The sequence below is a fragment of the Ictidomys tridecemlineatus genome, chromosome 2 (assembly GCF_052094955.1).
Source record: "Ictidomys tridecemlineatus isolate mIctTri1 chromosome 2, mIctTri1.hap1, whole genome shotgun sequence".
In the NCBI taxonomy this organism is placed as follows: Eukaryota; Metazoa; Chordata; class Mammalia; order Rodentia; family Sciuridae; genus Ictidomys; species Ictidomys tridecemlineatus.
This window is the reverse complement of record NC_135478.1, coordinates 188232903-188245975: the sequence shown is the minus strand read 5'-3', so window position 1 is coordinate 188245975 and position 13073 is coordinate 188232903. Positions and strand designations below refer to the sequence as shown.

Here is a 13073-nt window from a genome sequence, read left to right as displayed (position 1 = left end):
GGAAAAGTGGTCATCTGTGTGTGTGGGTGGAAGGGTGTTTCTGTACCTTTCTTGAATATGTAAAATACTTCATGGAGAACTAAAAATGTTAGTAAATGCCTGTTACTTTTTTTTTTTTTTGTACTAGGGATTGAACCCAGAGGCGCTTAACCCCTAAGCCACATCCCCAGCCCTTTTATATATTTTATTTAGAGACAGTGTCTCGCTGAGTTGCTTAGGTCATTGCTAGATTACTGAGGCTGGCTTTGAACTCATGATCCTCCTGCTTCAGCCTCCTGAGCTCTTGGGATTACAGGTTTGTGCCATCTTGCCTAGCATGATTTCACTTTTAATTAAAGTTTTTCAATGGTGTTGAAATATGTTTCAAAAAAATGAAATAAATTCAAAGGCAAAATAACAGAAATAGTTTTTAAAATGTTAAATAAGGAGAAGCAGAGTAAAATACCCCAAAACCAACAGTAATAGGGGTGAGAGTAGGGACAAAAAGGTATCTGTCTACCTTATACCCATATATTTATTATTGGTTTTTTAAATGTTTTCAGTTTTAATAATTAAAACCAAATTTCAAATGATTGACTAAAAACTTAGCAGTAGGCTCTTTCAAAAGACTCAAAAACCCATATTTGCTACCAATCATATCCAGTCCTAAGAGCCTCCATCACCTTCATTGTCCTATTCCCAGGACAAATTTCTTTCTCTAAAAAAAAAAAAAAAAAAAAATTCTGCCTATTCTACTCCATCCAAAACTACAAACACCATACATACAGTCATATTAGTTATTCTGGCCTCTTTCTCCTTATTCAAATTTCATTCAAGTTCATTCTTCAAATAGAAACCCAAGTTCCACCATCTGTCCACCAAATCAAACATCTTTTTCATTTGCTAAGAATAATAACTAACATTTATATATTGTTTATATGTTCTATGTCCTTAATTTACATGTTATCTTATTTTAATTATCTTTCCCCAACAACCCCTTTTTTATAAATGCATTCTCATGGTTAGTAATCAAAGATGGATCCGACTTGTTTCCAAAAGGTTTTAATTTCTACAAAAACCATGTATCATCTCTAACACTGAATAAAAATATTTTGCTATATACAATCTCATCTATTTTGTGTGTGAATGTTTTGTAGCTATAACTAGATGGTAAATGCCTGCTATATCTTTGCATAATTTCAACCATTTCAATCAACAATTTACATTTGTATGTGAAAGTAATTTTAAAAATATTTAATTCACAGAAGAGTATAATGGAACCCAGGACAGAATTGTGATGTTTTACATAAACAAACAAATGTTCCACAAGTTTAATTTTCCTAAGAAACTACAGTGAGTGGGCAATAAACCTGGAACAAATATCCAAGTTTAAATATTATTTTTTTAAAATAATATTTAAGCTCAGACCTTATTCCACCACAACAAAAATACAGAAGGAGGAAAAACCATAAAACTACAAAATATATAAATAGAAACAATTCTTGAGAAATGTAAATTACAGCCAAGTAAATGCTGAAAAACAAAAACCACTTTTTGAACGAACTGGAAGAGCCGATGGAAACTAATTAGGGTGGCACTCTCAATGTAAGGGCAAAGAAAATAAGGCAGACAGAACTCAAAAGAACAACTGATGTATTAACTATTGGTTGCGTTTTCGTTGGAAAGCAACACAAGCCTCCTGAAACCAGGAATGCTTGTGAACTTAGAAAACTGTGTTCAGCTTACTTTACCCCTTAACTCTCACCAGAATCTAGGAGCTCCTTCACTAAGGAAATATCTCCAGTGGTCAATGCTTTCTTAAACGTTTCATTCTTTTCTTCTATAGGCAACGGCCTTTTTAATTTCTAAAAAAAAAAAAAAAAAAAAAGCACAAAGTGAAACTCGTGTTATACATCTTTTCATTTCCAGTACATCAGGAAATTGTAATGTCTGATGAGGTACACGGTATGTCAGGGTTTTGGTCTGGTCGACATGTAAATTAGTGAAGACTCCATGTCTAAAACTATCTTTAGAAGGAGTGAACGATGATAGGTCCAAACCCAAGCAAGGAGCTCCATCCACGAGACAAAGCAGTGCATCCGATGAAAACCACATTTGGGGAACAAAAGAAAAAAGTGCGGGTTCGATTCGGTTTAAACTCCCCAATTTAGAAACACAGGTAAAAAGGGAAACACTGGCAAGGAAGTTAGTAAGTTTCCCCGGGCTGGGACTGGCCTTCGAAAGCCAGGAGCCAACAACAGCTGTTGTCAACACAAGGCCTCCTCTGCTACCTGGGATGCCCGGTCAAGGTACCCAATCTCCCAGCCGTCATCCTCGCTATCGCTACTCTCGCCTCCACCCGCCACCGCCATGCCCCGCAGGGGGCCCGCTGCACCGCCCGCCGCCATGCCCGCCTGGACGCTCTTCCAGCGCCTGCGCAGTGTGTGCGCACAGGGATGCGCGGGAAGCTTTGCGCAGGAAGGAGCCACGCGCGAGCGCCTTGGCCTCCCGGCGCAGGCGCATATCTGCGCGCAGCCCACACTTCACCTTGGGGGCTCGGACTAAGGGAGAAAAGGGGTAGAGATCAGGGGTGGCAACTCTTGGCGTGTCCGCCTGGTCAGCCAGGCTGACAGGATCCAGACCAGGACTTCCAATTCCTTTCAGGAATTCTCCCGCCATTTCGTATTTGTTTGACGAAGTTTTTGCTGGGCGTGGAATGCCCAGTTGTGGTTGGAACCAAAGACGACCAGGCTTTCCAGGTCTTTCGCCATCCCCCAGCCAAACCTGCTGTTAAATGTGTATACCCTGGGAGAGGACTCCTGTTGGTGATGCGCCACCCACGCTCAAAATGCCTTCAGACAAATGCCAACCAACAAGGAGCCAGGAGAAAGTTTTGTTTGTTTGTTTGTTTGTTTGTTTTTTGCGGTGGGGGAGGAGAGTACCGGGGATTGAACTCGGGGGCGCTCAGCCACTGAGCCACGTCCCCAGAACTATTTTGTATTTTATTTAGAGAGAGGGTCTCACTGATTTGTTTAGTGCCTTGCTTTTGGTGAGGCTGGCTTTGAACTCATGATCCTCCTGCCTCAGCCTCTGGGATTACAAGCCTGTGCTGCTGCCCGCCAAGCTTCAAAGAATTCTTTACACTTCACTTGATCTCAGATTTAGAAACTTTAGACCATGAGAACACTTGGCTGCTGTGAAATATAGATGCCCCAGAGGAAAAAACAGCCATGAATGAAGAGTGTAGGGGAACAGTGGATCCAAAGAGCTGGAAAGAATGAAAAGATTTAAACAACTAGACAGGAAGTAAGTAATTCAAATAACTTCAGGTGAAAGAAGCCCAAGGTCAAAAACTTTTCCACTTCTAACTTCTAGATGGAATGTTGATAACACATTGATTATCTTGCCACCACAGAAAAGTCGATTCTTCAGGGAATAGAGCACATTTATGCACCAAGATTATTTAAACGGAAAGTAGCCATGCACCGTTCTTTAAAAAGTTCTAAGCAGTATATTATTTTCCTTGAAGATTCTTTGTTACAAAATTTTGAAATTATTTACTTGAGGGGTTCTCAAAGATAAGTAGTTTTAAGTAAGTTCTTTTGGGCTCACACTTGTCTTTCTAAATGCATTCATTCAGTACATGTTATGGATTACTAGATATAGCTAGGCACACCTAGGTTTGACTAGACAACATCAAAGACAAACCAAGCTCCCTCGTGGAGCTCACATTTTAATGAGAAAGAGACAGTATGCAAATAAATGAGACTTTCAGATAGTAAGGGCCTTAAAGAAAATAAACTAGTGTAGCTCAGTTTCTGTAATCAAATCACTTAGATTGTTTCCTGGTGGAATCATTAGTTGTAGCTGTGAACCCTTGAGCAATTTACTTTGCTTCTGACTCTGTACCAGTTAACTTTTCTGTAAAATGGAGATGCTAATAAATTTCACCAAAAAGAATTGTTATGAAGATCAGATTAAGTAAATAGGCTTGGAATAGGGCCCATCTCAATGTAAGGTTAATAAATCCTAGCTGCTGTTGTTGTTATTGTTATTATTATTATTATAAGTTTAGATAGGGTAGTTAAGTTTGAAGAGGGTCCCAAATGACAAAGATTATTTAGTCATAAAAAACCGGAGAGTAGAGCTTGCCTGGCAGTAGAGATGTCTAGGCAAGTCTGTAAGGCAGGCAAAAGTTGAGATCCAGGTCTAGAAACATGGTGGATAAATAAGGGCCCAAAGGGCAAAGTTTAAGGATGTACTCACCAGTAAATGCAATGAGGGCCCCCTTAAACTTTGTATCTCGGGCACCCTAATCCTTGCTTTTCTTGGAGCTTCATGAAGGAAGAAGTGTGAGATAAGAGGACTTTGTGGGCCTTAAGTAAGGAGTTTGGGTTTTACTGCTAAGAGCTACTTATAAATGAAACATTTTTAAGCTAATGAAAGATGTGTCTTGAAAATGTGTTTGTGTGTGTGTGTGTGTGTGTGTGAGAGAGAGAGAGAGAGAGAGAGAGAATTTAAAGACATTCTTTTTTAGAGAAGTCTTTTGGTTTGAATAGCTGGATAAGTAGTGGTATCATTTATTATGATGAGGGAAGATAACAAAATAAACTTGAAAATATAATGAGCATCTCAAAATTAATTCAAAACCAGACAACCAAGGGTAATTGTCAGGTGGGTGTTTAGAGGTAAAGAGCTCAAGAGAGCCTGTCTTGGATATATGCATTTGGGAGTTATCCACATACAAGTATTTTTTTTTAAACCTTGGGATTTATCCAGCAAGAGCTTTTGTAAATACAGATTACATTATCCTAGAACTTATATGGAAAGGTAAAGGAACTAGAATACTTAAAACAATTCTGAAGAAGAAGAATGAAGTAAGAGGAATTGCTGTACTTTATTTCAAGATGTGTAGCTTTTGATTTAGGACTTTGTGATACAGATCAATGGAACAGAATGGAGAACCTAGAAATGGCACCATGCAATTACAGTATGGCTAATTGGACAAAGATGCAAGATCAATTTAATGGAGGAAGGGTATAGTCATTTCAAAAAGTAGTGCTGGAGCAATTGAATATTCATAGGTTAAAAATGAAAAGAATATCAACATAACCTTCATGCCTTTTACAAAATTAACTCAAATTGATCATAAATCATAAATCATGAATGTTAATAGAAACATTATTCATATTTTCCAAAAGCAGAAAACAACTCAAATATCCACTAATTGATGAATGGGTAATTAAAAGTATTATATCCACATCATCTGTTTTGTTCCGATGGCCACTGATATAAATTACCACAAATGACACGGCTTATAACATCAGACATTTTTTTCTCTCACTGTTCTGGAAGGTAGACGTCTGAAATCAAGGTGTCATCAGGGCCATGCTTCTTCTGAGGGCTCCGGGGAAAGTTACTTACTTTCTTGTCTTTTTCTAGCTTCTGGGGATTGCTGGAGACCCTTGGCAGGCTTGTAGATGCATCACTTTAATTTCTGCTTCCCTTTTTAAATGGCATTCTCTGTGTATCAAAACTTCCCTCTTATAAGAATACCAGTAATATTAGGGTATAAATTAGTGTATAGGATTTACCCTAATCTCTCATAACCACATCTTAACTTGATTACATATGCAAAGTCCCTATTTCCAAATGTCTCATTTATAGTTTCTAGGTGGACATGAACTTTTGGATGACACTATTCAATTCAATATACCATATATATCACTTAGCATAATGTTTCCAAGACCCATGTCATAATATATATCCATCTTATGCTGAATTATGTGTGGTATTAATTTCAGAGCATGATTTTATGAGGTAGCATGTCCAATTACAAGGTTATTATAATTGGGAAATAGAGCAATGGCAGGAAAACTGGAGAGGAGAGGTTGCATTCAAAATTTATTGTGAATTATAATCAATAGGATTTGGTAATTAGATGTGAAGGCTGATGAGGAGAGAAGTTAAAGTAGATAATAAAATAACATAATACAGAGGTGGCAAGAGCATAAATGTTAAAGGAACATTAATGTCCAGATAAATGTGGAGTTCCTCAGAGAGTCCTAGGCTGTTGGTTACACATAAAAAGTCATCTCCCTAAAAGGCAATGATATATTAAAGTGATGATTACCAAGAAAGAAAGAAGATGAGATTGGGGTCTGGGAATATATCCTTAGGGATCTCTATTCCTTTAGGAAACCACCAAAGGAAAGGGAGCAATACAAGGGGCTTAAGAAATAGTAATCAAATAAGCAGAAGATAAGGGAGAGATCAGTGCTTCAAAAATTTTGCACTGAATTATAACTCAAATAATATCAATAATAATGATAATATTCATATGATAGTGCTTCCTATATTTTAGTTAATATCCTAAGGGTTTACCTCTATTAACTTAGTTAACTTCACAGAATCCTATGGAAGTAGATGCTGTATCAATGTAACAGAAGCGGGGCTGGGGATATAGCTCAGTTGGGTAGAGTGTTTGTCTCCCATGTACAAGGGCATGGGTTCAATCCCCAGCCCTACCAAAAACAAAACAATGTAACAGAAGGGGAAATGAAGGCACAGCAGGTTCCATACTTTCATGTGTTCTAATGCCTCACTAAGCATTTTATATCCAATAATTCATATAATTTTCAGTATACTTTTTTCAGATGCCATTATCTCTCCATTTTACAGATAAAAGAACAGAAGTATAGAAAGGTTATGTAAACTGTCCAAGATCAGATAAGTAGGATAAACTGAATTTGTACAGGTTGTTTGGTTCTAGAGTTGTGCTCAGGTTTAACTTAGAAAGCATAATGCCAGTGTAAGCACTCTGTCCTTGGGGATACTTGTTTGTACCATTTGTTTGATTCCCACACTGTAGAGGGAAGCACTCCTTTCCAAAGATTTCATCTTCTTACTAGAAAACCAGACTCAGAATAAACTATGATTCATTTACAGGTAAATCACAAGTTTTATTCCTGGCCAGATAAGACATGGGTAATTTGGTTTTGTCTGAAAACATTTGGGAATTTCCCAAGTGTGACTTCCTGGAATGGGTCAGAAAACCACCTACCCACTACATTAAAGACTGCAGTGTTCTGCTTGGTTCACTGATGACAGGAAACTGGTAAAACAAAGAGGGCAAGAAACCAGCTATACACAAGAGTAAATGTTACTCAAATTTAGGCTTTTCCTAGTTCTTGAGTTTGTTTTTTATTAACTTTTAAGCTTTGACTCAGACATTAGTGATGATTAGGTAATACAGTTCATTTTGCCGTAACAAATGATGATGCTTTATTTTGTGGGAACTTGTCTTATTGTCAGTTTTATCACATTCTCATAATTCTTTCTTATTTTCTATAGGAGTATGTATGGTATTATTTTCAAAATTTTGAAAATATCCTATGGGGATCCTAAAATCTTAATATGGTATGAGTTTCAGTTGGGTTAATTCTCTCATTTGGAGATAATTTTGCAGGCATAAAATGGCAAAAAATACATATTTTTTCAATTATTAGAATTTATGTTCTCAAGACAATTAAGGTAAAAGATAAGAAATCTTTTATGTTAATATCTTTTTATTATATACCATTAGTTGAGTCCATGAATACTTACTGTGCTGCTACTGTATTTTCTAGGCATCAGGGAACAAATTGTAAGGAAGACAGATAAGATTCTTGACCTCAGAACATTTATAGTTTAGCCAAAGAACCAAATGAATAAGTATATTAAATATCAGGTAATAATTTCTATTAAGCAAAATTAGCCAGGTAAAGGGGATAGAGGGTAATAGAGGCAAATGGAAATTTAAAATAGGAATTTCAGGGAAGGCCTCTCTTAGGTGTATTCTTTTTTTTTAAAGAAAATCATTTATTTATTTTAATTAGGTATATATGACAGCAGAATGCATTTTGATTCATTGTACACAATTGCGGCCCAACTTTTCAATTCTTTGTACACAATGTAGTGTCTCATCATATGTGCAGTCATACATGTACTTAGGGTAATTATGTCCATCACATTCCATTATCTTTCCTGCCCCCATACCCCCCCTCTTCCTCACCTTTTCCTAATCAAAGTTCCTCCATTTTTCTTATGCCCCCCCCAATTATGGATCAGCATCTACTTATCAGAGAGAACATTCAGCCTTTGGCTTTTAGGGATTGGCTTACTTAATTTAGAATGATATTCTCCAACTCCATCCATTTACCTGCAAATGTCATCATTTTATTCTCTTTTAATGCAGAGTAATATTCCATTGTGTATATATATCACTGTTTCTTTATCCATTCATCTATTGAAGGGTATCTAAGTTGCTTCCGCAGTTTAGCTATTTCGAATTGAGCTGCTATAAACATTGATATGGCTGTGTTACTATATGGTATGTTGTTTTTAAGTCCTTTGGATATAGACTGAGGAGTGAGATAGCTGGTTCAAATGGTGGTTCCATTCCAACTGTTCTAAGAAATCTCCATACTACCTTCAAGATTGGTTGCACCAATTTGCATTCCCACCAGCAATGTATAAATGTTCCTTTTCCCCCACATCCTTACCAACACTTATTATTGTTTGTATTCTTGATAATTGCCATTCTGACTGATGTGAGATGAACTATTAGTTTTGATTTGCATTTCTATAATTAATAGAGATTTGAACATTTTTTCATATATTTGTATATCTTCTTCTGAGAAGTGTCTGTTCATCTCCTTAGCCCATTTATTGATTGGGTTGTTTGCTTTTGGTGTTAAGCTTTTTGAGTTCTTTATATATCCTGAAGATTAGTGCTTTATCTATGTGCATGTGGCAAAAATTTGCTCCCAAAATGTAGGCTTTCTCTTCACCTCATTGATTATTTGTTTCTTTTGCTGAGAAGAAGCTTTCTAATTTTAGTCCTTCCCATTTATTAATTTTTTATTTTATTTCTTGTGCTTTGGGAGTCTTGTTAAGGAAGTCAGGGCCTAATCTGACATGATGATGATTTGGGCCTACTTTTTCCTCTATTAGGCACAGGGTCTCTGGTCTAATTCCTAGATCCTTGATCCACTTTGAGTTAAGTTTTGTGCATGGTGAGAGACAAGGATTTAGTTTCATTTTACTGCATGTGACTTTCCAGTTCTCCCAGTACCATTTGTTGAAGAAGCTATCTTTTCTCCAATGTATGTTTTCTGTTCTCTTAATATGATGGGAAATAATAAGGATCTGAGTTAACATTATAAAAAATATCACTGGCTTGAAAGGAGAAAAGGCTATATGTATAGAAGCATACCAATCACATGAATTAGTGAATATAAAGAAAGATTTCAGGAATTGGGTCTAGGGCAATTTTAATAAGAAACTGTAAAAAGTCAAGAATGTTGAAGTTAAGGTATTAAAACAAGAGTGACTTCTTATCTGCTTCTTTAAGGAATATTCTTAGATGAGATCACATGCTAAATCTGTAAAGAAGAAAAAATTCACCTGGAATTTATGAAAATGGATGTTGATTAAGGGTATCAAGTAATACAGTATGGAGGATCAAGTTAATAAAAGTGTTTGTGCTATGTTTGTTTCTTCAAATATTCTAGTAGGGAGCTCACAGTTGAAAATGGTTGTTGAAGAAGGATATAGCAGGCTCTCAGTTATCTAATGGAGTCTACTTGCCAAATTCAGGATATTTGCATGTTCTATAGAGATAGCAGATAAGAATATCTAATAAGTTAGAAGTAGGATGATAGGGAAAGAGAGTTCAGGATGACATCCAAATTATAGACCTAAACAATTTGGAGAATGATGATTATGTTCAATGGTGGAAAATGGATGAAAAAGCAGAGTTGAATATGTATGCATGGGGTAAATTGGGCATTGAAAGTAAGAGTACAAATTTGGAGCCAGGCATGGTGGCACACAACTATAATTCCAGTAGCTTGGGAAGCTGAGGAAGGAGGATCAAACCAGCCTTAGCAAAAACGAGATGCTAAGCAGCTCTGTGAGACCCAGTGTCTAAATAAAAGGAAAAAAATAGGCTGGGAATATGGTTAAGTGGTCAAGTACCTAGTGGTTCATTTCCCAGTACCACCCTCCCCAGCCCCCTCCCAAAAAAGTGTACCAATTTAGACTTCATGATATAGAAGATGTTAATTAAATTCTAAAATGGATGTTAAATAGAAAGGTAGATAAAGATTCACAATTAGAAAGAATTGTTTCATGGAATAAGTTTCTTTGATTTTATGTTTCTTTCTTGTTTGAATTAACTAAATATTTATTTATTTACTTCACTTGTAAAGGCAACCTTCTTAGACTTTTTACTGTCTGTAGAATTTTATTTCATTTTATTCATTATTTTCTTTTGAGATTTTAATGTATCTCCTGCTGCCTTATAGATACATATGGTAGAAGACACTTCTTAAGATTATGCTAACCTTTATTTAACCACAACATTATAATTGTAGACTCTGAGGAATAGAAATGGCTTATCAATACAAAGGCATTCTTGTGGTGAAAAACACTGCAAAAATTTGCAAGTTTAAAAACTGGATTAAAAAGCAACTAATAATGAAATTCTATAAACTTATTTCCAAAATTTTCTTGAATACAGGACACTTTAAAATTAGTAGTGTATTGATAAACACCAAGGAGAGCTCAAAACATACAACTGGCTCTTGAATTAAAGCAGATACTAAAATATGGGCTTTTTGACAAATTATTTGCTACAAGAAATCAAATTAATCAATCAAGTATTTACAATGTATTCTAAATAATATTATAACTGTTGAAATTATAAGACAAGGTATTAAACTAATATATATCACAGATTGATGAATAAAATTAAAAACTTACCTATGTCATTAACTGGAAAATTCATTTGGTTGTCTATCACCACATTCTGTATCTGCGGATTCAACCAACTGAAGATAGAAATTTTAAATTTTAAAAATTGCTTCTCTGCTGAACATGTATAGTCTTTTCTCCTTATCATCATTCTCCAAACAATATGGCATAGAACTTATTTATATAGCATTGTTATTGTACTAGAGAATATAAGTAATTTGGAGATGATTTAATGTATATGGGAGGGTTCTCATTTGTTTTATGCAAACATTATTCTATTTTTCATCAAGGAATTGAGCTCCCACAAATTTTGGATTCAGGGAGTTCTGGAACCAATCCTCCTTATATACCAAGGGACAGCTATAATACTTGTAGCTAAAATGTATTTAGTATTTACAATGGCTGGGGATTATTCCATGCATTTTATATATATTAACCCTGTATCAGTTAGGAATACTTTTAGCTGCAAGAAACAATATTAAATATTATTCGCTTAAAAACAAATGGTTTATTTTTTCATATTAAAAGAAGTCTGATAGCTTATATTGGTTCACTTCAATCATTTCTGTTAGTATTCCATTGGGTATATGTCCTGCACTTTGTTTATCTGTTTACCAGTTGATGATGAACACGTAAATTTTTTTCATCTCTTGGATACTGGGAATAGTACTAACAATGAAACAGGAGACTATAGGGGTCTCTTTGGCATAATGATTTCATTTTATTTGGGTGTATACCCAGGAGTGGGATTTCTAGATTTTATGGTAGTTCTGTTTTAAATTTTTTGAGGAACTTCTATATCATTCTCTATGATTGCTATACTAATTTACATCTTCACCAATAATGTGCTAGGGTTCTCTTTATATCCTTTATGATAAATTTTAAGAAAATTTTTAAAAATAAAATTTCCATATATCTATAATAAAAAGTTTAAAACTAAGCATTTAAATGTTTCTCAACAATTTCTTAACAATAATCTCTTAGATAGCACATTTTATGAAAACTAGTTTTATTGGTTACTTAAAAGTTTGTAAGAAAATGAGGGAGAGGTGGTGAGGCAAGACACAGTATTTTAATAGTTTTATTTTATAAAGTAGAACTCTGAGTAATTGTAAATTCTATTGTGGAAATAAGCTGTAGACTTTGTTGTTATTGCTTGAAAGAAATGAAAACCTTATGAATATTATTCATGTCAAATATTTTTGCTATTCAAATGAATCTTTTGTTTCTTGAAATTAATTTTACATTACTTTTCACATTATAATAGGCAACATTTATTTCTTTTGTTTCTACAATGTTTTGTAAATATACAAAGTTGAGATAATTTTTTTCTAAGAGAATTCTCTTAGATGTATACCATTATGCCAAAATAGCTCTGTAGCTCTAATTTTTCAATGGTGCAAGAGTTTGAAAGATATCAATTTAACTCTAGAAAATGGATTTATACCTTATTACTACCATGGAATGCTCATAAGATAGTTATTTTTTGGAGAGAGGGGTTACTAGGGATTGAACCCAGGGGAACTTAACCACTGAGCTACATCCCCAGCCCTTTTTGTATTTTATTTAGAGACACGGTCTTGCTGGTTGCTTAGGACCTTGCTAAGTTGCTGATGCTGGCTTTAAACTTGCATTCCGTCTGCCTCGGTCTCCAGTGTTGCTGGGATTACAGGCATGAACAACCACACCCGGCTAATAAGACAGTTTTATGAACCTAAAGAAAGTGACCTCTGCACAAAAATACCTTATATTTATTTATATGTATACAATAATTGAAATTAATTATAACCTGCATGTATTTGACTTTAAAGCCATGTTTGGAATTGTCACATAGAAATAGAACAGTGGTATATATGGAATTTTTTGACCTCCAAAAAATTTTTCAGAAACATGTTTCATATGATTCATTATTTATAGAACAAACAAGTCCTCAAAAGGGGGCTATTTGAATACTATTTAATATATTTTGGTGAGATAATACATTTTATTATATTTTGCTCTGACCTAGATTTATGGTCATGGCTTTTCCTATGTTCTTACAGTAGCCAGATTGATCAGATGTATGTAAATCATTAAATTGCCATGAGTAAAGAATAGATTTTCTTATGTATCATAGGCTTATGCTGACAATAGCAAAATAAAGAGAAAAACAGTTATGGTGAAATGGGATTATCATAAAACACCCACAAAATAAATGTAGGATATTTTTCCTGCTATTTTTAAGTCTGCAAAATACTGTGAGAATTTTATATCACCTTCATTTTGCAGTTGTGAAAACTGAGGTTCAGGGATTTTAA

The 13073-nt window shown here is 35.0% G+C and overlaps 1 protein-coding gene across 1 annotated transcript in view; it reads right to left on the bottom strand.

Moving 5' to 3' along the window:
* Asz1 (ankyrin repeat, SAM and basic leucine zipper domain containing 1) overlaps positions 1 to 2405 on the bottom strand; it is a 42896-nt gene extending 40491 nt beyond the window's left edge. Inside the window, exons 1-2 of the mRNA XM_005332272.4 lie at positions 2271 to 2405; positions 1745 to 1844 (exon numbers count right to left, since the gene is read on the bottom strand). Of these exons, the coding sequence (XP_005332329.1) occupies positions 1745 to 1844; positions 2271 to 2387 (217 nt within the window). The 5' untranslated portion in view covers positions 2388 to 2405. The remainder of the gene's footprint in view (positions 1 to 1744; positions 1845 to 2270) is intronic.
* Positions 2406 to 13073: the final 10668 nt, after the last annotated feature.